This window comes from Diplotaxodon limnothrissa, linkage group LG18, assembly GCF_057381915.1.
Source record: "Diplotaxodon limnothrissa isolate DT_005_m linkage group LG18, D_limnothrissa_male_GT1.1, whole genome shotgun sequence".
NCBI classification, from domain to species: domain Eukaryota; kingdom Metazoa; phylum Chordata; class Actinopteri; order Cichliformes; family Cichlidae; genus Diplotaxodon; species Diplotaxodon limnothrissa.
The window spans coordinates 8,804,916-8,830,389 of record NC_140613.1 but is presented as its reverse complement, the minus strand read 5'-3'; the positions used below and the strand labels follow the sequence as shown (position 1 = coordinate 8,830,389).

At 37.0% G+C, this 25,474-nt stretch overlaps 3 protein-coding genes across 3 annotated transcripts; 2 read left to right on the top strand and 1 right to left on the bottom strand.

Annotated features, from left to right (window-relative positions):
- The first annotated feature begins 1,184 nt into the window (after positions 1 to 1,184).
- LOC146613048 (uncharacterized) lies at positions 1,185 to 6,055 on the top strand. The gene is made up of 4 exons (XM_085377726.1): positions 1,185 to 1,242; positions 2,707 to 3,006; positions 3,088 to 3,357; positions 5,928 to 6,055. Exons 1-4 carry the CDS (start codon positions 1,185 to 1,187, stop codon positions 6,053 to 6,055), a joined length of 756 nt encoding a protein of 251 aa, XP_085233852.1.
- Positions 6,056 to 8,856: 2,801 nt separating this feature from the next.
- On the top strand, positions 8,857 to 16,744 carry LOC146613047 (uncharacterized). Its single transcript, XM_085378220.1, has 6 exons — positions 8,857 to 8,911; positions 12,813 to 13,112; positions 13,197 to 13,475; positions 14,241 to 14,327; positions 16,252 to 16,295; positions 16,511 to 16,744. The coding sequence occupies exons 1-6, from the start codon at positions 8,857 to 8,859 to the stop codon at positions 16,742 to 16,744; spliced, it is 999 nt and encodes a 332-aa protein (XP_085234346.1).
- A 3,362-nt stretch (positions 16,745 to 20,106) lies between these two features.
- LOC146613046 (uncharacterized) lies at positions 20,107 to 22,502 on the bottom strand. The gene is made up of 4 exons (XM_085378945.1): positions 22,454 to 22,502; positions 20,990 to 21,289; positions 20,627 to 20,911; positions 20,107 to 20,225 (listed from the first exon to the last, which is right to left on the bottom strand). The coding sequence occupies exons 1-4, from the start codon at positions 22,500 to 22,502 to the stop codon at positions 20,107 to 20,109; spliced, it is 753 nt and encodes a 250-aa protein (XP_085235071.1).
- Positions 22,503 to 25,474: the final 2,972 nt, after the last annotated feature.

The following is a 25,474-nucleotide window of genomic DNA, read 5'->3' as shown; positions in this document are numbered from 1 at the left end:
GCAGCGGAACACGTCTGGCACTGCGGGATTTGATTCCCTGCCGTTGTAGTGTGTTACTGATGGTGACCTTTGTTACTTTGGTCCCAGCTCTCTGCAGGTCATTCACCAGGTCCCCCCGTGTGGTTCTGGGATCTTTGCTCACCGTTCTCATGATCATTTTGACCCCACGGGATGAGATCTTGCGTGGAGCCCCAGATCGTGGGAGATTATCAGTGGTCTTGTATGTCTTCCATTTTCTGATGATTGCTCCCACAGCTGATTTCTTCACACCAAGCTGCTTGCCTATTGTAGATTCATTCTTCCCAGTCTGGTGCAGGTCTACAATACTTTTCCTGGTGTCCTTCGAAAGCTCTTTGGTCTTGGCCATGGCAGAGTTTGGAGTCTGACTGTTTGAGGCTGTGGACAGGTGTCTTTTATACAGATGATGAGTTCAAACAGGTGCCATTCATACAGGTAACGAGTGGGGGACAGAAAAGTGTCTTACAGAAGACGTTACAGGTCTGTGAGAGCCAGAGATTTTCCATGTTTGAGGTGACCAAATACTTATTTGCCACCCTGATTTACGGATAAATTCTTTACAAATCCTACCATGTGAATTCATGGATTATTTTTTCACATTCTGTCTCTCACAGTTGACGTGTACCTCTGGTGCAAATTACTGACCTCTGTCATCATTTTAAGTGGGGGAACTTGCACAATCGGTGGCTGACTAAATACTTTTTTGCCCCACTGTAAGTCCACCTTCTGGGCAGCCATCAATCCCTCTGGTGTCTCTGCTGGAATTTCCAACTGTGAGCTGATTTCCAATTTTATGTCCAATTATATATTATAAAGAATAAAGTTACAATTACCAAAAACGCACAAAGAAAAGAGTGATTTAGCACTTTAAGCCTTTTCACCCTCTCTCAGATGTAATGAGAGGTGAACCGAACTTCAGTCTCTCTCGATCCGACCGTTCTCCACATCAACACACAAACCTGCTTTGTAATTTCCGAAATTGCACGTACTTGATTCCTCTCAGTCCCTTTTACCAGAGATGCGAGCGAAGGATGTGGGAATAGGGTATTAGAAAAGGAACTTAACAAGTACATTCTGGCAAATGACTCAGTTGACTGGAATCAAACTGTCACGTGTGCAGGGAGTGTTTCTGCTTTCTCAAACCAAAGCTGTGAAGCTGTGTCAAGATGGAGCGGATTGTGTTTTTTAGCGCTTTTTTATGGCTGTGTTCATGTGAAGTAAATGGTAAGAACCAACTTTTATACTAACTGGATGAACTCAATTTATCTTTAAACCTAGGTGTTACCTCAGCACTAATGAATATTGTAAAATTTGTACAGCAAATAAAGTCATTAGGGAATGAGAGGAAGAAAGTCAAGTAAATGTAATATAAATAAATAATAAACAGGTATTGACATGTTTTATATAAGCTGACAGGCACATCATAATACATCAAATGGAGAGAGAGCATTTCTGAAAAAAAATTCCAGAGCGCTGTAAGCTACTAGGAAGTTTGGGCTAACCGTTACAAAAGTGGTTTTGTCACAGTCCTGGGTGCGTTTGTTTTAAGTTCAACATTTTAATTTAATTTAGTATTATATGTCAAGAGTTTTGTTTTCTAGATGTATTTTATGTTTTGTTTCCCAGCATTATAAAGCTAATTTCTGTTTAGGTTGTGTTTTTTTCTTTCATAATGTTTTAATCATAAAAGACATAATTTGTTCATGTCTCCCCAAGAACACTTATTGCTTATAGTTAATTCCCAGTTTTCCTGCTTTTCTGTGTTCCGTGTGTATGTTAAGTCAGTGTTCCTGTGATGTTCCAGTATTAAGTTACTTGCTTGCCTTCAATTTAGTTGTATTTTCCTTGTCTCATCCTCATTTCAGAGGATCTGCAGTACACACCATCATATGCAGTGAGGTTGTTGTGCTGTTAGTGAGATAAATGACAGAGAGTGACGTTTAGGTAGTTGCTCTGTATTATGTTGGTACATGACGCAGACGAAAATAAAAGAAGAGGGATCACTTCCTTAAATTTAGTTTCAGTATTTTTAGATGGACGCGTACAGATTTGTTTTCCTCACAGTGTTGTATAGTTCATTATTATACATTTAAATACTATTTAAAAGTGATCAGATAAAAATTGGGAATATTTTAAATATTTTGTTTCTATCCCAAATGTCAGGACAAGTTTGATTTAAAATAATGAGGAAGTTCCCCAAAAACACAACTGAAGGTTTTGGAGAGACAATGTGACAGAACAGTTGTGGAAGTAACATTAAATAACTAATAGCAAACAGATTAAATCCTTACCTGCTGCTCAGAACTCTGGATAGTCATGTTTTGTGAAGTTTAATACATTTAAGCACATCTCTGTATAATAGTGTGAAAGTGAAACCATCCCTTTTAGTGGGAGCAGGTTTTCTATCTATGAAGCCCATATAATTTGCTTGGCACCACCTCAACTGACTGGAGGCATTTGCCACGTTTCACTTCTCAGATTGGGCAGGAGAATATAGAGAAGTGAATCTGATATAGTTTTAGGTGAATTAAATGCTATTTCACATTATTTTAGTGATATTAAGTTGACATCACCTTCTGTCATTAAATTACATTTGACCATATGTAGCTTTATGCACATAATTCTGATATTTGTGTTGTTGTTCTTTTTTTAATTCTGTTTTTTTTTTTTATATTTCTGTTCTTTTAGAGTTCCAATATGTGTTTGTGCGGCATGGAAAGGACTTACATCTGGATATAGGGAGATCTGTTGTACTAGACAAAAAAACAGATTTGATCTGGAAATTTAATAAAACTAACAATGTAGCTAAATGTGCTTTTAATAATGATCCAGTTGTGTTTGACAAATATGAAGGAAGGGCTGAGCTCTTCAGGCAAAATTACTCTTTGCTATTAAAGAATGTACAACACAGTGACAGTGGAGATTATACTGCACTCATGGTTAGCAATGTAGACCAAAAGGTAGCTGAATACAAGGTCATAGTCCAAGGTAGGTTTCTTTTTTAATCTTTTTGAAATATTGGTCAGGCATAGACCTGTTTTAAATCTCTTCATGTCTGTTCCTCTTCAGATCCAGTTTCTCCAGTACACCTGACAGTGGACTCTGTGTCTGGCAGCTCAGAGTCCTGTGTCCTTGCTGTGACCTGCAGCACAGTGGATTCATCCATCCACCATTCTTTTAGATGTGATGACAAAAACTGCTCTCAGGTCAAAGAAAAACCCACAAACTATTCATCCTCTTTCATTGTCTACCGCCACCAAGACTTTATCCTGTGTAATCACAGCAACCAAGTTAGCTGGGAATACAATAAGATCAAGTTTGACTGCAAGGCAATTACAGGTAAGTATAAGAGCAATGATGATATGAATGATAAATCCACTTTAATATATTATTCAGCTCAGTGAACAAAGAATTGTAAACCTAAAAGCATTTTTTTTATCCTAAGGATTTTATCTGTTTCCAGGTGAAACAAAAGGTTTCTGTTAAATTCTCAAAACCTCCCATGTTTGGTTTGGTGAAGAATTCTACAGGGAGTGCAGAATTATTAGGCAAATGAGTATTTTGTCCACATCATCCTCTTCATGCATGTTGTCCTACTCCAAGCTGTATAGGCTCGAAAGCCTACTACCAATTAAGCATATTAGGTGATGTGCATCTCTGTAATGAGAAGGGGTGTGGTCTAATGACATCAACACCCTATATCAGGTGTGGATAATTATTAGGCAACGTCCTTTCCTTTGGCAAAATGGGTCAAAAGAAGGACTTGACAGGCTCATAAAAGTCAAAAATAGTGAGATATCTTGCAGAGGGATGCAGCAGTCTCAAAATTGCAAAGCTTCTGAAGCGTGATCATCGAACAATCAAGCGTTTCATTCAAAATAGTCAGCAGGGTCGCAAGAAGCGTGTGGAAAAACCAAGGCGCAAAATAACTGCCCATGAACTGAGAAAAGGGCAGCACGGTGGCACGGTGGTTAGCACTGTTGCCGCACAGCAAGAAGGTCCTGAGTTCAATTCCAACATCAGGCCGGGGTCTTTCTGTGTGGAGTTTGCATGTTCTCCCCGTGTTTGCGTGGATTCCCTCCGGGTACTCCGGCTTCCTCCCACCGTCCAAAGACATGCAGCTTGTGGGGATAGGTTAATTGGATAATCCAAATTGTCACTAGGTGTGAATGTGCGAATGAATGTGAGTGCGAATTGGTTGTCTGTCCCTGTGTGTTGGCCCTGCGACAGACTGGCGACCTGTCCAGGGTGTACCCTGCCTCTCGCCCTATGACAGCTGGGATGGGCTCCAGCGCCCCCCGCGACCCTGAAAAGGATAAGCAGAAGCGAATGGATGGATGGAACTGAGAAAAGTCAAGCGTGCAGCTGCCAAGATGCCACTTGCCACCAGTTTGGCCATATTTCAGAGCTGCAACATCACTGGAGTGCCCAAAAGCACAAGGTGTGCAATACTCAGAGACATGGCCAAGGTAAGAAAGGCTGAAAGACGACCACCACTGAACAAGACACACAAGCTGAAACGTCAAGACTGGGCCAAGAAATATCTCGAGACTGGTTTTTCTAAGGTTTTATGGACTGATGAAATGAGAGTGAGTCTTGATGGGCCAGATGGATGGGCCCGTGGCTGGATTGGTAAAGGGCAGAGAGCTCCAGTCCGACTCAGACGCCAGCAAGGTGGAGGTGGAGTACTGGTTTGGGCTGGTATCATCAAAGATGAGCTTGTGGGGCCTTTTCGGGTTGAGGATGGAGTCAAGCTCAACTCCCAGTCCTACTGCCAGTTTCTGGAAGACACCTTCTTCAAGCAGTGGTACAGGAAGAAGTCTGCATCCTTCAAGAAAAACATGATTTTCATGCAGGACAATGCTCCATCACACGCGTCCAAGTACTCCACAGCGTGGCTGGCAAGAAAGGGTATAAAAGAAGAAAAACTAATGACATGACCACCTTGTTCACCTGATCTGAACCCCATTGAGAACCTGTGGTCCATCATCAAATGTGAGATTTACAAGGAGGGAAAACAGTACACCTCTCTGAACAGTGTCTGGGAGGCTGTGGTTGCTGCTGCACGCAATGTTGATGGTGAACAGATCAAAACACTGACAGAATCCATGGATGGCAGGCTTTTGAGTGTCCTTGCAAAGAAAGGTGGCTATATTGGTCGCTGATTTGTTTTTGTTTTGTTTTTGAATGTCAGAAATGTATATTTGTGAATGTGGAGATGTTATATTGGTTTCACTGGTGAAAATAAATAATTGAAATGGGTATATATTTGTTTTTTGTTAAGTCGCCTAATAATTATGTACAGTAATAGTCACCTGCACACACAGATATCCCCCTAAAATAGCTAAAACTAACAACAAACTAAAAACTACTTCCAAAAACATTCAGCTTTGATATTAATGAGTTTTTTGGGTTCATTGAGAACATGGTTGTTGTTCAATAATAAAATTATTCCTCAAAAATACAACTTGCCTAATAATTCTGCACTCCCTGTAGTGTAGTTAAAATAGTGTTTCCTTTACACGAGCCATAACCCACCGATTTTTCAAGAATTTGAAAAAGTTTTCACATTCTGTTCTGATCCTGAATACCATGCATTTACCATTATGGTCTACCCTCACTCTGAAGAAGCAAACATACCATTTTGTGTATGCAAATGTTTGTGACACTAATTTGTTGTAGTAAATTGGCACAGCAGTAGATATGTTGTTTAATAGTTGTTATTAGAAAAAAATCACAATCACTGAAATAGCCACTGAAAAACTCTAACAGAGCTCAAAAGGTTTTAAACCAACATTTGCAAAAGTTGAGTGCTTGGGCTTTTAGAGCAAGTCTACCCTAACAAATAATTGTACAGTTATTGCAATGTTTCTAACCGTTTCTAACCCAATGTTTTGGTTTCTTTACAGTTCACAGTAGAGCCACCCTAATTCAGATTTCAACTTCAGTTGGTCTCTTTCTCTTGTCTGTCTTCATTGCCCTTTGCATTGTCACAAAATGTAAGTCCCAGTCTGTTTTTAAGCAGCAACAACAGTGAATCTACACTAAATACACAGAAATCTAGCATTGTATTAAAGCATACACTTCATGCACAAAAGCATTCCTTGTATGATTCTGCAATGCCATAAGAATGATTATAGTGCAGCTGAAATTATGTTTTGGTAAAGCAGTATAAATTTGTTTGGTATAAGGTTTTACAGATTCAATTGTCACTTGAAACAGTGGTGGCCCAGAAAAGTCAAATGCAGTGCAACTTCAGTAAACACAAGCAAATAGAAAAATTCTGCGAAAAAAATCAAAAAAGAATTAAAATAACAAGGAAAATAATGCAAAGATCATCTTTAAGTGGGCATGAAAGACTACATGTATAAATGCTAGTTTACACCAAGTTTTCCCGGTAAAGAGACAAAGAGTGAAAATGGGCAGTATATCCTTCCCAAAAAGGTGATTCTGTTCAACTGGATGTGGGAGAAATGTTTTGTCATTCATCCAAGTAACATCTGCAGTTTCTCACGAGACTGCCCACTTATTTCAGACTTTCCTTACCTGGATGATTGAGCATGCATCAAGAAGCAATATATCCTTGATTTGTAAACACAGAAGTCATAGTTGCAGCACGGGGCAGTACAGAAATGACCTCCTTAAACTGATTTCTATTTTTAGTCTCGTTATGTTGCCCTGAGTTATTGGTTGTGTTATTAGTAAGGTAACATATAATAATGTAAGTCTATTGACCGCAAACAACCAACCAACCTGATGCTGTACTGTAATGTTCTGTACTGACAGAAGATGGCGTTAAATATGTTCTATAAACTTTAAACACTTTATTCATTTTATACAGACTCTATAAATGTAGTTTTTCATCTCCACTTTAAGAGAAGTAACTGTATTATTCCATTGCAGAAATCTTTGTTACATTTTGAAGGTTATTCAAGGACCAATGCACAAAATAGGAGAACTGTGTTCTACGAAATTCTGAAAAAACTATTTGTAGAGGAGCAAGCTAGAGGAGTGACAGACAAACTAAGTGTTTGTAAGTCATATGACAGTTCACAGATAAGAAGGGTGTTCAGCTAGAAAAGAACTGTGAATTAAAATATAAGACTGACGGAAGCCTACAGACACAACAGTGTTGTGTCTGTAGGCTTCTTAGTCAGTAATGTGTAGTTCACAATGGATTTTATTTATAAAGTAAACTATATTAATAATAAGATACAGCCACTCAGTAACTCACTAAGTTTCTCACTTACCCGGAAGCATCTGCTGATTTGTACTTTATGTAACTTCCACTACAAGAATTCGTATTTATTCTATTCCACCTAAAGGAGCCCACAAAATTCTTGCATAATTGTACAATATATGATAAAATTATTTTGACAATAATATTTATCTAACATGATATTTTGGATTTTTTTCTAGAAAATCACACCGGACAAATATTGTAATCAGATTCTCTCAGGAGTGCCCTGAAGGATGATGGATGAGTTCAAACAAAACAAAATGTATTGGGTTTTTTTTATTTATTTGGGTTTTGTTTGCCTTGTTTTGTTCTTTGGGGGGGGGGGGGAGGTCTTTGTTTTTTTTAAACTGTACATTCTTTGTTCAATATCTATAAAATATTTATAGATTTGTCATAAACACTGGGATGTTGATGGACAAGAATACACATTAGATAGCAAGAAAGGAGGAGGACAGGAAAATGCAGCCTATGTAGTAGCATTGAAATGACATGTGTAAACCTAATAATACTTTTTACGTTATCACTAACAACTGTTATTGAAAAGGTTACAGTTCTAACAAATGTATTATTATTTATACTCAAATCAACAACAGTATATTTTAACTTCAAAGTAAAAGTACTGTAAGTACACTCTTGTATCATTTATCAGGTAATGTCAGTGGACTAAGGTGAATTTCATGTACAGTCTGTGAAAAAAAAAACATTTTAAAACTTACATGGTTACATGCACTAAAGAAATTATCCTGTCACCACAAGTTTACCACACGATTTATTAAATACACCTTGGACATTTCTGTGTTGGACCCTTTTGTCTCAGTTCTTAGAATGATTTTTAATCTTTTTTTGGTGAACACATGCAAACTATAGCCTCTGTTTCCTGTTCTTAGCTGACAGGAAGGGCAAACAGTGTGGTCTGCAGCTGTAAGCCATCTGCTTCAAGTTTTGATGTGTTGTGTGTTCAGACATGTGCTTTTGCATATCTTGGTCGTAAAGGATGGCTATTTAACTAACCAGTCTAATCAAACTTCTCAAAGTGTGTAGAAAAATCTTAGTAGATCATCAGTTTATGAAGTGCTCAGACCAGCCTGTCTGGCACATTTTTGTCTTGGAAATTTATCATGTTTTTTCCTTCCCCCCCATAATCCACACAATTTCAAGTTTTTGCTTTAAGTGATCCTAATACTGTTAAAATTTCTTACCATACCTATGGGGATTGAGTCTTTCTGGAGCAAATTTCAGCTTAGTCTATATCTTAATTTAACAAATATGAAACTGTGTAAGTGAAGCAGACTACTGTTGATCCGAATCAAACTCAACATTTCCAATATTAGGTTGAACATTTTGGTACGTAGAAACATTTCATTTATTTATAATCTTTTACTGTAAAAGATTTATACAGTAGGAATACAATGTAAAAAACAAAAAAGTGACAATGAAAGAGAAAGCTCAGAAGAGAGGAGAGTCATTCTTTGTATTTATGTCACTGTCGTCACATAGAGGTTTTAGTCTTGGGACAACCCACACAGGCTGTGTGCATCACTGCTGAAAATCTTGAATGAGGAAGTTTGTACTTCCTGATATTCACAGAAGGTGTGAAGATGGCACGTATTTTATTTTGGGGAGTTCTTTTGCTGCTTTCATTTGAAATACAAGGTAAACACTTATTTTTACACTCTGATTATTATTATATTTTTATTAGTATTATTTTGTACACTAATATGTCAAAGTGATTCGTCTCCTTTGCTTTTTGGAATCTGGTTTTGTACTATAGCACTAAATTGTTTGTAAAAGGCAAACAACAAATGACATATAATAAATAATTGTCAGGGAGGAAGAAAGTCAAATAAATACAGTGAAAAATGAATACCAGGCAAGAAAATCGGTATTGAAATTACAATAATTACATTGCAATAAGTATGCTTTTGACATATTAACAAATGAAAAATCAGACTGATTTTCAACATCGATGTTTCTGAACTATGAATAATGGTAACATGGGGCTGGTAAGTGCTGACTATCTGCTCGATTTCTTTGTGTTATTTTTACATTCTTTTCCCAAATCAATTTGGCTGAAGTTGAATTAAAATGTAGTTTTATCCGGCCCCTTTTTCACCAGAGAGGTGACGTTCCATGTCCCAGGCTAGTCTTGGTAGGGATCAGTCCACTTCTTCTTCAGTAACTCAACAAACCATGTAGTGCAAATAAACAAAATTCCCTTAATGTTTTTTTTGATAAACGCTGAAGTACTGTACTCCACTCAAAACCAGTAGAACACAAATTCACAAAAAGTGTCTGATATTAAACCGAAAACTGAAGCAGCCATGTTCACATGTTGTAAAAAGATAATGTGTCTCTCTGTCACATAGGCATACACACACACACACACAGAGGAATGCGCACACACACAAACACACACACACGCACGCACGCACGCACACACACACACACACACACACACACACACACACACACACAGATGTCAGTTGCTGACATCTATCTATTTAATTTGGTTTCCTCTTCTTTCCTCTTGTCAGTATCACTTCTCTCCCTCTGTCTGTGTTTCCACCCGTAACTTTGTGTTATCCATATGCAATTGTGAGCTAGAACTAGAATAAGCCACTTATTATATAATCATTTTAGAATAATTTGGACATCATTTGGCAGAACCCCTGATCAACAGGTTTATTTTTAAATGCAATGTTTTCATTACGATTTTGAAGAACAAAAGACTGTAAGAGGGAAATTTCCATGAGTGCCAGGTCAGGGTCACGTCACTCTTTTCTGTTTATACTTCCCCATTATAACTGGCTAATGCCTGCTTGTTCCACTTCTTTGGAACTACTGTAGTCTCCATACCCAGCTGAGTTCAGAAGAAATTACTTGGCTTGAGAGCAGGGAGAAAGGGGCCAGTGTAGAGACCTCTGTGTCGTAATCTACCAAATGTATATATTTTTAAATGATTCAAATTATACATTTCATTAAACATATATATTTTTAATATATATTTCAAAGCCAGAAGTTAAAAGACAATACAATTCTGTGTCATGATTACCACAATCTGACATCATGGCACAAAGCTTTTTCTTTTTTTTAACTGGAAGCCAAAAAGAGGACAGTTAGCAGGAAACTGGAGCACCAGAACTGTGAGAACTGACAGCAGAGGGGACCCAGGAAGAGCAGGACAAGAGAGAGAAAGGCAGGACAGGAGCAGGGGTGGCCCAGAGCTTTAAAACCATTTGCAAGTCTTCTCTTTAATGTTTCTATAATTTCCAGTGGTCATGTACTCTCAGATATGCTCTGATGAACTTAACTTCACATTGATAGTTGTATTTATTTACTTCCTCTGAAAAAAGGAAACATTAGACCAATGCATTTCTGCAGCTTCATTGCTGTGAAATTATGGTAATCATAGCAAGTAGAATCATCTACAATATTAACTCGGCTACATGAGTACCACGTTTTTGTACTGCACTCCTGCAACAATGCTTTACAAACTGCTACAAGCACAAATGCAAACATCAGGCAGACAGACTGTGGGTTTCTCTTTGGTCATCTGTGTACAAGCTTGACTGAACTTCCTCTTATAGTTAGTTTTACTGTGACAAAAACTAACAGATAAAATACTATTTCTGTATGAAGCAACAGTATATAGCAGTATGTCATAAAATGAGTGATCACATATGCTGAATGACTCCTTACAACAAAGTAAAATCAACAGAAACAGCATGATTACTGATCAAAGTTAAATGTGAAATGCTGCATAATAATATATAATGCTGATATTACAACTGAGAAGTGGTTAAGTGTGTGGTCACAGCTGTGAGACTGCAAGTAGATGAAGAAGCACATATGAGACTCTGATAGCTGTGAGATAAACTCCAATGTCTTCAGCTCCAACTAAAAATAAACACCAGTGTGTTCACTTTCTAATTTAATTCTGTCAGCAGTCACGAACTACATGGATGCTAAAATTATTCTACCGAGAAAAATATTTTTATTACCTCCTCTTTCTGAGTACAAACATTTTTGCTTTGAGAGTGAAGTATGTTTTAGATGAACATTCAACTTAAAAAAACAGAGTTAGAAGAACACACACAAACAATTGATGGACACTATATATATATATATATATCACTGCAGACATATGCAAGCAGTGGATGGTCTGCAATTTTAGATCCTAAATGAGAAAATGTGAACAATATTACAGTAATACAGTATAAAACTGTATAAAACTGTAAACATAAAATGATGAATACCTACAGGAACAGTTTTAAGTTTGACAGCAGTTTCCATTTCAAACATGTTGTGAAGTCATCACTAGTTTAGTTATCATTATCTGTTATTCATTTAGATCAGTTTGAGTACATATGTTGACAAAATGACAAAAAAGGGAGAACAATTTGATCAAAGTTTGGAATCAAAGTGTGAAAGAAGAGTGAACTGAATGAACACAGCCTTTTTTGTTTTTCTTAAGGAACATGATTGATAGATTTTGCAATTCTACTAATATTTCAGTTTCATTAATCTTTATTTAATCTATTAAAGGTATTTGTTGTATCTTACAAAAAAAAAGCCCAAAATGCACACATTTGTGGATGTCAGCAAGAACTGAAACAAAAATAAGCAAATGATAAATGTAAGAAAATCAGCAGCTCAGTAGCTGTGGGGCTTTTGTCTATTGAAGGAAATAACAGTTGAATCACCTCTTTAAATTTAGTCACAGCACTGTCAGATAAACTTCCAGTTTAATGAAAAAAAGTCCCTGGTGCTCGCTAGTTCATTTTTGTAAATGCAAATGATAAATAATAATTTTTTAAAAAGATAAGAGCGTTTCAAGAAATACTGTTTGATGTTCAAGCAGACACTTAGGGTCTGAAAGGCTAAGAGTAAGGATTTAAAATGTTTTATAACTTTATCTCAGTCTTCATTTCATTTTTAATGGTTGATTCCTTCATTGGTGATTTTTGATTTGGCTGGACATATTCTGTACAGGTTTGAGGGTTGCAGCTTCCCTTTTCCTCTCATGGAGGGAAGCAGAGAAGCTTCCTGAAACAAAAAAGTATCTGGTTAGTTTGGTTAGTTTCATAAATGTTGACAACTCTAGATATTAGAGGTGCACCATCTAAAGTTGGGTGGAAGCCATAATTTCCAATAGGATTTTCACGAGAAAGCCCACATTTTATTGTTGTAAATGTTTTGAAACCTAGACAACCAGTGACTGAAGGACGATGTTTGGCATAGCATGTGCTGCATGTGATCGCAAGTCAGGTTGGGGAAGGGAGTAGGAAAAACCACAATCAAACATTTTGGCAGTTACACACAAATCTATATTAATATGAGAGATCTTTGATGTAAGGGTGTTTTATTACAGCTGAATACAATTTTAATTATAAACATATAAATATAAACAGATGATGTAACTATGTTGACTAAACAATAATAAAAATAGTTAAGAAAAAAATTCTGAAAAAATATCTACTGTATTTAATTTAAGGAGTTCCAGTTGCATGTTAATAAGATGATTCTGACATCAGGTTTGTTGTTTTTCTTTTAGGGCTCCGACATGTGTTTCTCCTCCGTGGAAAGGACTTACACCTGGATGTAGAGAGATCTGTTGTACTAGACAAAAAAACTGATTTGATCTGGAAAGTTAATGAAACTAACAATATAGCTAAATGTGGTTTGAATAATGATCCAGTTGTGTTTGACAAATATGAAGGAAGGGCTGAGCTCTTCAGGCAAAATTACTCTTTGTTATTAAAGAATGTGCAACACAATGACAGTGGAGATTATACTGCATTCATGGTTAGAAATGAAGACCAAAAGGTAGCTGAATACAAGGTCATAGTCCAAGGTAGGTTTCTGTTTTCATTATCTTTTTGAAATGGTGATACAACATAGACCTGTTTTAAATCTCTTTATGCCTGTTACTCTTCAGATGCAGTTTCTCCAGTTAACCTGACAGTGGACTCTGTGTCTGGCAGTTCAGACTCCTGTAGCCTCATTGTGAACTGCAGCACAGTGGATTCTCAAATCAGCAGCATTTTCACATGTGATGCCCAAAACTGCTCTCAGGTGGAAGAAAACAGTTTGAAAACCCCAGATTATTATTCGTCTTTAATTGTTTACCTGCATGGAGACTTCATCATCTGTAATCACAGCAATAAAGTCAGCTGGACAGACAGTAAGACTAAACATTACTGTGATACAAGGACAGGTAAGTTTAAATGCCGTAAAGACATGAATGACTGATTTAAATCATACCAATTTAAAGAGTTTATGCAGCAGAACAAAGAAATAAAACTAATTTTTGATCTTTAAAGACTTCATCGCTTTATATTGATCTATTCATGTTTTTCTGTTGAAATAGAAGGTATTAAACTCTCAAAACACTAGAAAACACCAGTCTGGTTTCTTTATCCCTGATTTGTCTTCCTTCCCATGTATTTTTTTTGTCTAGTTCAGCCAAATCTGTGTTTGTTTACCTTTCTTTGTATTGTATATCTTAATCCATGTCTCAGTGTTGGTCATTTGCTGTTTTATAGCCTGTGTCCTGTTTCCTGTGTGCTAAATGTTCAGTTTTGCTCCCCTTGTCTCATTCATCTGTGATTATGTCAGCTGAGTGTCCCTCTGTTCCTTGTTTCAGTCTCTCTCACTCACCGTGTGTCCTGTGTTCCATTCTAGTTCGTAAATTCCTGGTTTCTGTCCAGTCATTCTCACCACAGACATGCCGTTAACCAAGGTGAAGATCTAAAAAGGATTTGCAGCTTTCCATTAACAGTCATAGAAGTGTATGAAAATTTCTAAATCTAATCACCTTTGGTTGGTGAATTTTGATTGGTAGTCCAAAACCTTTTGAGATTTAACACAAAGTGTTTGTGCTTCTGGTGTGATGATTCTGCCATTACTGAAATAACTGCAAATTTAAAATGACAGATTCTCGTCAGATTGTTTGTGATGTAATATTTTGTTTTCTTTACAGTTTCAAGCGCAAACATAATAATCGCAGCTGCTGGTGGCCTCTGTGGTTTCATTTTCATCATTGTCATCATTTGCATTGTCGCAAAACGTGAGTCGCAATTTGTTTTTTCAGCAAAAACAGTCAAATAAGAATTGTTGTTACTTTAAGTACACTGAAATCTAATATAATATGTAAGTATGCACTTAATGGGGCGATCGTGGCTCAAGAGTTGGGAGTTCGCCTTGTAACCGGAAGGTTGCCGGTTTGAGCCCCGGTCTCGGTTGTTGTGTCCTTGGGCAAGACACTTCACCAGCGCCAGTGCTCGGCAGCCTTGCCTCTGCCAGTGTGCCCCAGGGTGGCTGTGGCTACAATGTAGCCTCCCATCACCAGTGTGTGAATGGGTGGATGACTGGCTGTGTAAAGCGCCTTTAGGGTCCTTAGGGTGCTATACAAGTACAGGCCATTTACCATTTTAATATACATAAAAATACTCCATGAAAACAAAGAAAGTCAAGCCCAAATTTGGTACAATAGTATGGATCTGCTTTGTAAGGCGTTTTAAATGTGAATGTAATTTTCATTCAGAATGTCTGTTTAAGTTAACCTCACCTCTTCAAAAAGTGTTCAATTAGGTGACACATTGGTTCTCAAATTTCCCCCAATTTCACACTTATGAACAAATGAGCAAAGATTAGCAATCAAATCAGCTGTAAGGTTTAAAATCTATGTATCCAAATTATCCTGTCTAGATTACTTTCATGAATGAATTGTCTTCAAAGCTTCGTGGATCCTCACAGCAAAAATGAGTCTAAAAAAATGGTGTCCCTCAGTAAGGCAATATAGGCTGGAGGAGATAAAATTAGAAATAAAGCACCGAGTTGCTGCTACATTTGAACTAAAACATACAACTGCTTTAAAATGTTAGGTAAGTAATGCACATTCACAGGCAGTGCTGGGGAGATTACTTTTAAAATGTATTCCACTATAGATTACAGAATACATGGCCAAAAATGTATTTTGTAACGTATTCTGTTAAGTTACTCAATGAGAGTAACGTATTCGGAATACTTTGGATTACTTGATATATTATCATGCTTTTTACAACTACATGAATGTACTATAGCTGTGTGATTTATTACTATCGCTGAAGGTTAATCACCACCGAGCTAACATTGTTAGCTGGCGTTAGCTGAGGTTAGTTCATAGACCGCAGACTGTTAGGTTTGATGGATAGCATTAACAACCTGCTAGCTGCAAATAACCATGTGCAGTTCTGAAAGCAATGCCAACTAGATTTTTAAACCTTAATATAAAATGAGTAACACTAGGGTGGACATTAGGTAAGGCTGCACTTTTTTCACTTTTTCACTTTTTTTGCAGCTAGCAGGTTGTAATGCAGCCTTCATTAATATTCTTTTGATGCTGAGAGTAGCTTGGCTGATAGCAAACAGAGTCAGAGTTTGCCCATCCCTTTCTTCTTTAAATGTGAAGTGCTAATCCCACCTGGTTAAATAGCATTAAATAGTTTAAATATTTTTAAATAATTAATTGTTGGTTGTTAATTGCTGCCTTCTATTAACATGTCCGAGACATAACTGTGGAAAAAGAAGGGACCACAGTTACTACAGGCCCTTAACCAGTTTGTTGTTCGTGACTACAGTAATGAGTAATATTATAATACATGAAAACCCACTAAACCTCATCTCTTCACCAATATTATAGGAGAGATACATGACATTAAGACTGTTGCATCTAGAATAGCACCAAGCATTAACAGTAAATATATTTTCTAAGGATGAAAGTTATTTAAAAAAAAATGGAAATTCATTTTGACCAATAAAGATCGATGATTTTATTTATTTATTTACAGACTGATCAGTTCACTGTATGATAACAGGACAGTGGTGTATTAGTTCTCTGTAGCTAACATGAACTGATCTGGAGTCAATGTTATTTCCAGCGAGGAATTTAGACGTTCCGGTGGAAGATATGTGCTGTAAGTAAATCTGTATTTACTGTGACTGGCTTGCAGGTAAACGAAGGAACCAGGAAAATCAACTGTATGAGGCTGCTCAAGTAAGTGAACACTTTTTCTTAAGAGAAAAAAGAAAGAAAATGTGTGATTCAGCTTTATTTTAAATTCACTTCAAATTCAGAATAGTTTAATGAGTCTACGTATGAGCTAACACACTAGTTTTATGCGCCTGCCCAAAATCAACCTCCATCTTCTTTCTTCACTGCTCCACCCAGTTTGTTTGTTTTTTAACAAAACACTTTGGATTTGTTTCTAGGAGCATCCTCCAGGCCAAACTCGAAATGAGAATGTTCCAGGAGATGCCTCGAGTCTTTCCCCAACATCTACTTATGCCCTCGTGGAGTTTCACCCTAAAACAGAATCCACAAAGTCCAAAAAAATTCCACAGCCAGAGACGGTGTATGCTCAGGTTACCAGACCCACCAGGCCCAGAGTCACTGCCCAACAAACAGAGCTGGAGAACATCAGCAGTATAAATTCACAAGGCTAAACACATATGAACTATGAACACTTGAACTCTGCTTTTCTTTTTTCTAAAATGTTGGCACAGAGGACATGTTGGATCACATTTATCACCTGTTTAAAACACAAATGAACTGAATATTTTCTTAATGTTTTCAAACATTATCCTTTTTTGTAGTAATATTTTTGTGTTTTAGATGGTGATGGCTTACTGTGAAGTACAATATTTTGTTTTTAGAGCTATATGCTTGAATCTCTTTTTCTTTTTCTTGTTTTTTGAAGTTTTCCTGAATAATGTAGTGCATATAATCTTTATCAATAATTATTGTTATTTTTTATGTGTTGCAGACTATAAATAATACTTAAAGTTAATACATTTCAAGTTTTCTTTTTATAGATCTAAACCAGGGGTGTGAAATATAAGACTCCAATCCAGCCCACTGGGAGCTTTTAAAAATGTGAAGGAGGGCATAAATTTTGGACTGTCGAATATATTTCAGTTGTTTTGCCTTGGCGTTATATGAACTAAAATGAATTGGTTTGGCACACTTATCAAAGTGGGCTGGATGTGGCCAACACTGTAAGATCTGTTCAAAATCCCTGATCTAAACTTTATGGAGAAATGTATTAAATCAATTCCTCATTAGGAAGACTTTGTTAGTTAACAGCCACCTTAGGTTTGTTGTGGAACAGCTGCAACAGAAAAACTTTCTTTGTAATTTATATTTATTACAGAAAGAAAGGCATGGGAAGTCAGCAAAACAAGAATAAAGTCTGGAGGTATACAAAGAAATCTTAAACATTTTTCTACTGGAATTTTCAAAATTAAATTCTAAATAAGTGTATATAATAAGAATCTGTCTGGTTGTTCTGACCAAATGTCACATGTCTAATGGAGTTTCCCCATATTTACCCTCATGAGTACATGCTACTGCCAGTCGGTACATTTAGTTTCTTGATAAAGATGACATGTCCAAAAGATCAGATCTCTTCCTTTTTTACGACTCAGACTGAATGCCTTTGTCCTCAAAGGTCATAGTGAATTACACACATACACCCAAAGCTAAAAGTACATAAGACAGAAAAAAGATTTTCATTGCCTTCATGTTTTTGTTTTTTTAATTTAGCTGTTGTACCAGGGAACTAAATTGTTTTCGTAAAAGTCAAATGTAAAGTAGACATTAACAAAAAACATGTTTTGCTTTTGAAGAGGTTTTACAAGAACAAATTATGAGAAATGTTTCAATTAATTTATCCGGAAGAATATTTTGAAACTGATTAGTGGTGAAAAATACCATGTTCATCATTTAAAGATAATGTTTTTATTGTCAAATATATTGGAATTACATGTTTGGCCTTTTACCAGCCAAACTGAGATATATTACAATACTGATGTCAGTTGTTTCATGAAGTCTGAGTTTCTCTTTATTTCTCTTGTACAAGAATATACTTGTACCAAAAAAAAAGTCAAGAAAAACTCATCTTATTTAAAGGATTTCTGTCATTGTCTGTTGTGAAGTTAGAACTTCATATTTTCATAAACATTTCAAGTCTTTTTACCTGATTGGCTTTTTGATTTTCAAGAATCAGATCTAAAAATGGAACCGTTGTTTTCTGCAAACACAGTATCTGTTGCTGATTCCTTCTACTAAGTTTCGTTCACTCTCTTTATGTCTGTTTCCTCCGCCTCCTCAAGAACAAAAAGCACTCTACTCAGCAACCCTCCTCTGGCACTCTCTGATTAATTGACAAAGTTAGCACTGCGGCTGGTATTTATCGACTCGTTGTGAGAGAGGGCAACCTTGACCCAATAAATTATCACAGATATATTGTTGTAAAATCATAGTAGTGACTTCAAGCAGAATCATGTGCAATAATGACTGTTACGGGAGTAACAAGTATTTGTACTGCACTCTACACACAGGCACAACAGCAAGCACAAAGTGAAACGTCAAACAGAGAGATGTGTAGGTGTATTTGAACCCAACTTTATGCAGACAGGAAGTCTCTGCTTGACTGAACTTCCTTTAAAGACAGATTGTAAAACGTAAATGCAACACACCCTGCATGCTGTATGAAACAGTATATGCAGTATATCATAACATTGGTTGTTACATCTACATGTTAACTCCTTACAACTGAAGGAGATGAATAAAAGATTATTACTATAGTTCAGAAAGTAAATATTAAATGCATATATCACATTTATCACATTTCACGCAAGGTTTAGTTTGTGGCTGTTAAGAACTACAGTATACCCCAAAGAAGTTGTGGTTCAGTTTGCTGCCTCAGTCCTTTCCTGATCATGTACACAGAGACACACAAAGTTCAGACATTAGAACAGTCTCTTTTACTACTCATTTAACATACTGATCAAAAGGCAAACAGTTGTCCCTTCTATTTTCCCTGGTGAATTTCATGTTTCTATCCACTGAGTTGATGTGAACAGCGAAGGCTTCTACTTCTTGGGTTTTGGTTTTAACCCAGGTTTCCTCCACATCTGTACCGGTGGCTAGGTGCTGTCACTGTGAAAGAGCCCAAAGATTTACTTTCACTTCCTCCGTGTCAAGGCTACTTACAATGAGTGGCACTTTTGTCAGTGAAAACCCTTGTTGTATTTAAAATAAGTGGTGTAAAGGCAGAGTTCTAACAGCAAATCTGATTGGAGGGAAAACATCCTAGCTCTGATAGTGGCGCGGTGCTAGGAAATGTTGTTGGTGGCTGAGTTTATACTGCTAATGATGAGTCTGAGTAGGACTCCTTCTTTCTGGATCTTTATAAGTCCGTATACACAGGCTATAGCATCCCCTGGGTACAGATGGTTATACTTAGAGCAGTCAATGGCTTTCTTATGCAAGTTAATGCTTGTGGGGTCTCATAGGTATTGTCACTGAGGAGTGTAGTAATCGTGGGAAGATAATCAGCTGAGCTGAATACAACAGTGCACCTCCCTTCGTCAGCTGGTAATATGTTAATGTTTTGGTCTTTGCACGGGGAGGTGATGGCCTTCATTTCTTGCATTGTGAAATTGCACAGAGGAATTCAATCACTTGGTAATCGTGTTGGACAGGTGGGCAGACCAGCTCAAAAGTAACACACTGCCCTCTTCTGGTGAGGTTTAAGAAACACATTTGCCTCAGGAGCAAATCCTCAAACATTTTCATGATGGGTTTAACTAATAAATAATCATGACTGTTTTCTTGTCTTTAGATGTACCGTATGATGTTGGCTTGAGTGCATTGTTGCATTTCTTATGCACAATTTTGTGTTTCCATTGTATAAGATAAAGAAACAGGGATTTATTTTTTAACCAAAGCTGCTACAAGTGAAAAAACAAACAAGCACAGAAGTTTTCTACATAAGACTGAGCTTTATATACATTAGAAAGGTTTATTTTTGCTTCTTTTTCTTCTCCATGAGATGCACACTGATGACAGCAATCACCATGATAATCAGACCGACAGAGAACACGACTGTCTTCACCACACAGACGGAGATCCCATCTGAACCTGCAACACAGGAAAACAGACAGATTTCTCACAAAATGAAAACAGCATATCCAAACAGCTAATCCAAACGTTGAACAACAACAGAGCCCAAGTTCTAAACCACTAATTTCTCTAAAAAATGTGAATAGCAGTTTGTGAACTTTGTAACTGACCAAACTTTTTATTTCCAAATACAGGAAATGTATAGCAAAGTTTCAGTGACTGAGCTTGTGCAATAGCAGATTTGAAAACAGATAAGTTACTCAGACCAACAACAATTATTGTGAGATGTTACATTTTTGTTTTGACTTCAATAATAATCTCACCAGAAGAAATATCTTTTTGTTCATCAAAAGTAAGTTGTTAGTCCAACACATTTGGTGACATATCTGCGGGTGCGGACAATTTACTGATGGTCTTACCTGATTTTCTTTCACAGTACGGCTTGATCACCTTCTTGTTCGCTTTCCAGCTCACTTTGTTGCTATGATTACAAAAGATGGTATCTTGCTGCAAGTAAACAATCAGAGAATAAAAATATTTTGAGACGTTTAAGCTCTTTTCTTCCACTTGCAGGCAGTTTTGGGCATCACATCTAAAAATGCTGCTGATGTTAAACTCCACTGTGCTGCAGGTCACAGTGAGGTTACAGGAGTCTGAACTGCTGGAAAGATGGTCCACTGTCAGCTCAGCACGAGATACTGGATCTGGGGAATAAAAAAAACTGTGAATGGATGTTTCTGATGTATCAACATTTAAAAACTGTACTGGCAAGAGAAACGTACCTTGGACTATGACCTTGTATTCAGCTATACTTTGCTCTTGTCCTCCAACCACAACTGCAGTATAATCTCCACTGTCGCTGTGTTTTACATTCTTTAATACCAAAGAGAAATTCCGTCCAAAGACCTCAGCTCTTCCTTCATAACTGTCAAACAATATTGCTTCTTTATTATAACTAATTTTACCAACATAATTAGTAATATTATACTTCCAGAAAAAGTCAGTCTTTTTGTCAAGTACAACAGATTTCTTTACATCTAGGTGTAAATCACTTCCATGAAGGAGAAACACGTTTTGGAGGCCTAAAAGAACAGAAAAACAAAAATGTGTTGTCAGAATCATGTCATGTTCACCTGTGATTCCTTACTTTTATCAGATACAATAATGAAAATGAAAACAAAGGCTTGAAATAATACATGCACAATGAATTGAGAATACACAAAAATTTTTAATGAGATGTCTCAGAATATAAAGATCTTTTTCTACATTGTCTGTTAAAAGTGCTGCTTTGTGATTTGAGAGTCTTGAGAATTCATTAGTTATTATTAGTAATATTATATATTCTACCGCACCATTTATCTTCAATGAGTTCTGAAACTTTGATCCATTGAGCTGTCCAATAGCCTAATGAGAGGTGTTTAAATCACTTTTGTATAATCTGTGCTATATTGGTTCCAGCTCCAACAGTGTAAAATGACAGAGGCATACAGTATATTTTCATTATGACCAAATTAATATAAATTATTTTTGTTTGTGCTATGGTAACTATAGTAGGGCTTGTTTTTGTGGCGTTAACAGGATACGTTTCTCGAGGTTTCACGAATAAAACATACTCCAGTAGAGAATCTGTAATCTATATTGCGTCACACCAAGAGAATACGGAAAATTACATTTTTAGAATGAGTGAAAACACGGCATTTCACCAGGATTTCAAACTAAAACTTAGAACATAAGGAGCTCGAGAGCAGGTGACCATAGTGAACATATCCAGGAACAAATACAACCACCTTTTAAAACTGAAAATTCTGGGTCACCTCACTGACCTATTAATCTTGCTTCATAGCACACTACTTTGGCATTATTGTTGGCAGTAACAGGTAAGAACCTTTACTTCCATTAACTACTTTGACAAATCGTCTTCAGACTCCGAAAGAAGCACATCGAATGCAATCACGATGTACTTTAAGACTTTAATATTAAACAAAGCCACTCGTGCTACTAACCTCCTCTTCCATACTGCTCTAATAGAATGGTACACGATTACAGATGACACATATTCATTACTAATCAAAAAATAACAACTACTATAAAATAAAAGGTTTGCTCTTTTCCTGTTTGCCACTGTTGTTCCTGGTGTTCAGTTTGCTGATCACAATAAAACAAAACGTAACAGGAAATAACACACCAGCAACAAAACATGTCTCATTGCTTTGTGTGTAAATGATCAGGCAGATATCTTTTCATACCTTGTGCCTCAGTGCAGAACAGCAGCGCCAGTACCACCAAGAAAAACATTGTATAGTCTTAAGCTTAATGCAACACCATCAAAGCCATCAGTGTGTTACTTCTGTTTACAGCAATGATGGAACCCACAAAGCCCACCTCTTTTCACAACTTTGTTTCCTTGTCACAGACTGTCAGCGCAAAAACAAACACAAAAACATCTCCTCTATAATTTCCTCTCAGAGCCCTTTGGCACCAGTTAATAATTGTTGGAAAGAACTGAAATAATTGTTAAGGAAACAGTTTTAAATGTAAGTGCACAAAAAAGTACTAGTACTTCAATATGCATCTAAAAGGGCATGTTTTTTCACAGGAAAAGCTGAGTCTCGCCTCGCTAACACACAAAAGAGCAGGAAAAGTTCATGCAGAAGTGATATCTTCTGTTGTCAGTTTTAACGTGTTGGCCTTACTTTGAATAAGAATTCAAACAGATTGTCTTAAAAAAACATTTAAAAAGAAGTGTAGTAGTAAAGTGTATCCTATACTATCGAAGAATTTAGTGTATGAACTGTATAAACTTGAGAATAGGTTAAAGAAAAAACTGTACTGAGTACTTAATATTTTGCAGCAGATGTACTATTGACCTGTAGACTACCCAGAATTACTATTTTAAACACCTGATGTTGTAGTTGAGTTGGCGAGGAAATGGAAAAAAAAGGATTTTCATCAGCGTCAAAGTGATTCTGGAAACTGCCAGAGGGGAAAGTGGCACTTTGGTGGTGCATAGTGTGGATGGTGTGCTGCCAACATCGAGCGGTGGAAGGATTACTAGGAGGATCCCGCTGAGGAAGCAGAGGTGGTTGGCTTCTTCCTTAGAGACTGGGTGAGGGGTTTGATAGTTTGGGAGGTACTCAGTGTATAGCTCCTACTCCTCCACACCTAGGGAGCCAACTGAGTAGTTCAATCATCTGACTAGAAAGCCCTGTGTGCAACTCCTGTGCCACGTGTTCTGGGGATGCTCAGGCCCAGGGGAAGAGAGCAGGGCTGCAAAGATTCGTCTCCATAATGAATGACATCAACTATAAAGATGCGTCATATTGTAAAACCACGTAATAAATGCGCTTTTCTAACTGCAATACATTACAGGAAGCTATGGGGGCAGCAGTACCGCCTAATAACGTCTGCCAAAACTGCACTCGAGGAAGAACGTAGTCAAACGGCAAAACAGGAGGAGGGAAAAAAATGGAGGCGGGGAATTTAAAATATGTAAAAGCATTTCACAGAAAACGCACAAAATTAAAAGCAGACTGTGCAAAGCGGAGCATTACTCCAGTGCACGAGAACTAAAATGCACCGACACCCTTGAGCTGTGACGTCAGTTTAATTGGCATTAAGCACTTTATTTTTATTTATTTTAGCCATTTTTAAATGGTAAATGGTCTGTATTTATATAGCGCTTTACTAGTCCCTAAGGACCCCAAAGCGCTTTACATATCCAGTCATCCACCCATTCACACACACATTCACACACATTTTTAGTTTCCTATTTTCACATTATTTTTTTTTTGTTTAAATACTACTAGCATTTTAATTTATATTACCTAATATTTTGATTAATTTCATTTTTTAGCCTGATGGTAATGTTAAAATTACATTTGATTATTTTCAAATTCATGTTTCCTGGGTCATAATTTTAACTTGCTGTGGGATGAGACAACAGGGTGATTCACAGGTGAGGTACTTTAGCCTAGAACAGGAGGTTTGCCCACAGGAAGCAGAGATAATAATTATTAAAATAATCATTGACTAATTAAAGAAAAATCAGGCAGATTAGTTGAAAATGAAAATAATCATTAGTTGCAGTAGAGAGATTCCCTCTGTCTAGTAGCCCTGGGAATACCAAGGTGTTCCCTTAGATGAGCTAGATGTGGGGGGTCTCACTTATTTACTTAGGAAGCTGTCCCTCAGGCATAAATTACCCTGATTTCAACTTGATAAGAAAAACATAAACATAAAGGTTGCTTTACCCATTAACGTTTATTTGTTCTGCAGCACTTGCCTCTAAAGGTCCCGAATGCTATTTGGACTAATATTGATTAATACTCATATATACGCCTTTATTGTTTCACAAGGGGTTAAAAACAGAATATCCACATTTTAGACTTGAATTGCAGATTTTATTACAGCAGCTTGGCAGGAGCTAAGCAAAAGCCAAAATAAATAAGAGAAGTATAATCAAATCACATCAATTCTACTCATTTAATTAACCCACTCTAAGCTAATGTTGATTTTTTCTTATCTTTGGGGTGAGAGAGGTTGGTGGTGAGACAGTTCCAGCACCATAGATGTGTTCCACCTCAGTGCTCTGTGTTAATGGAAATGTTTAGGAAAGCAGGATTTCTCAAAGTTATAATTCACAGGGCAAACCCTGGTCTTGAGACTCTGCGATCCACCTGGTAAATGACGGAAGTCCAAACCTTCTCAGAATTATAATTCAACATGTGAACGATGATGATGATGAGCAGAAATAGAGCCAAACCCAAGTCTGCAATTTCAGTCCACTGGCCAATCTCCCCCTGGGACCTCTGCTAGAATTTTCAGCGGTGAACTTCTGGAATCCCTTTGAACTGCGAGATGAGCAGTTCAAAGAGTTGAACTGCTGCAGACTGACCCAGTGGACCTCCAGGCAATTTATGCTTTATCAAGTGCCCAATCGCCCCACCTATCTCTCTCTAATATCTAGCCAACCAATCAGATGTTTACACAAGTTTCACTGATCTTCAGCCAGACCTCAATATTCTTTCCATTTATGACCTTTCACCCACTTTAACTAAGGCGAAGGCCATTTCATTTCATGACTTCATTCAGTTGAGATTTCATTAGCACATTCACTTCACATAATTCCTTTTAATACAGATACTTGTTTCTTTAAAACTTTTGCGTTTGTCATTCATATTCATTAAATACAATATATTCAATGCAATCCCCCTTTTCACTAAATCATACACTTTAAAAGTCAGACATTCAGTGTTCTTAGCATGCTC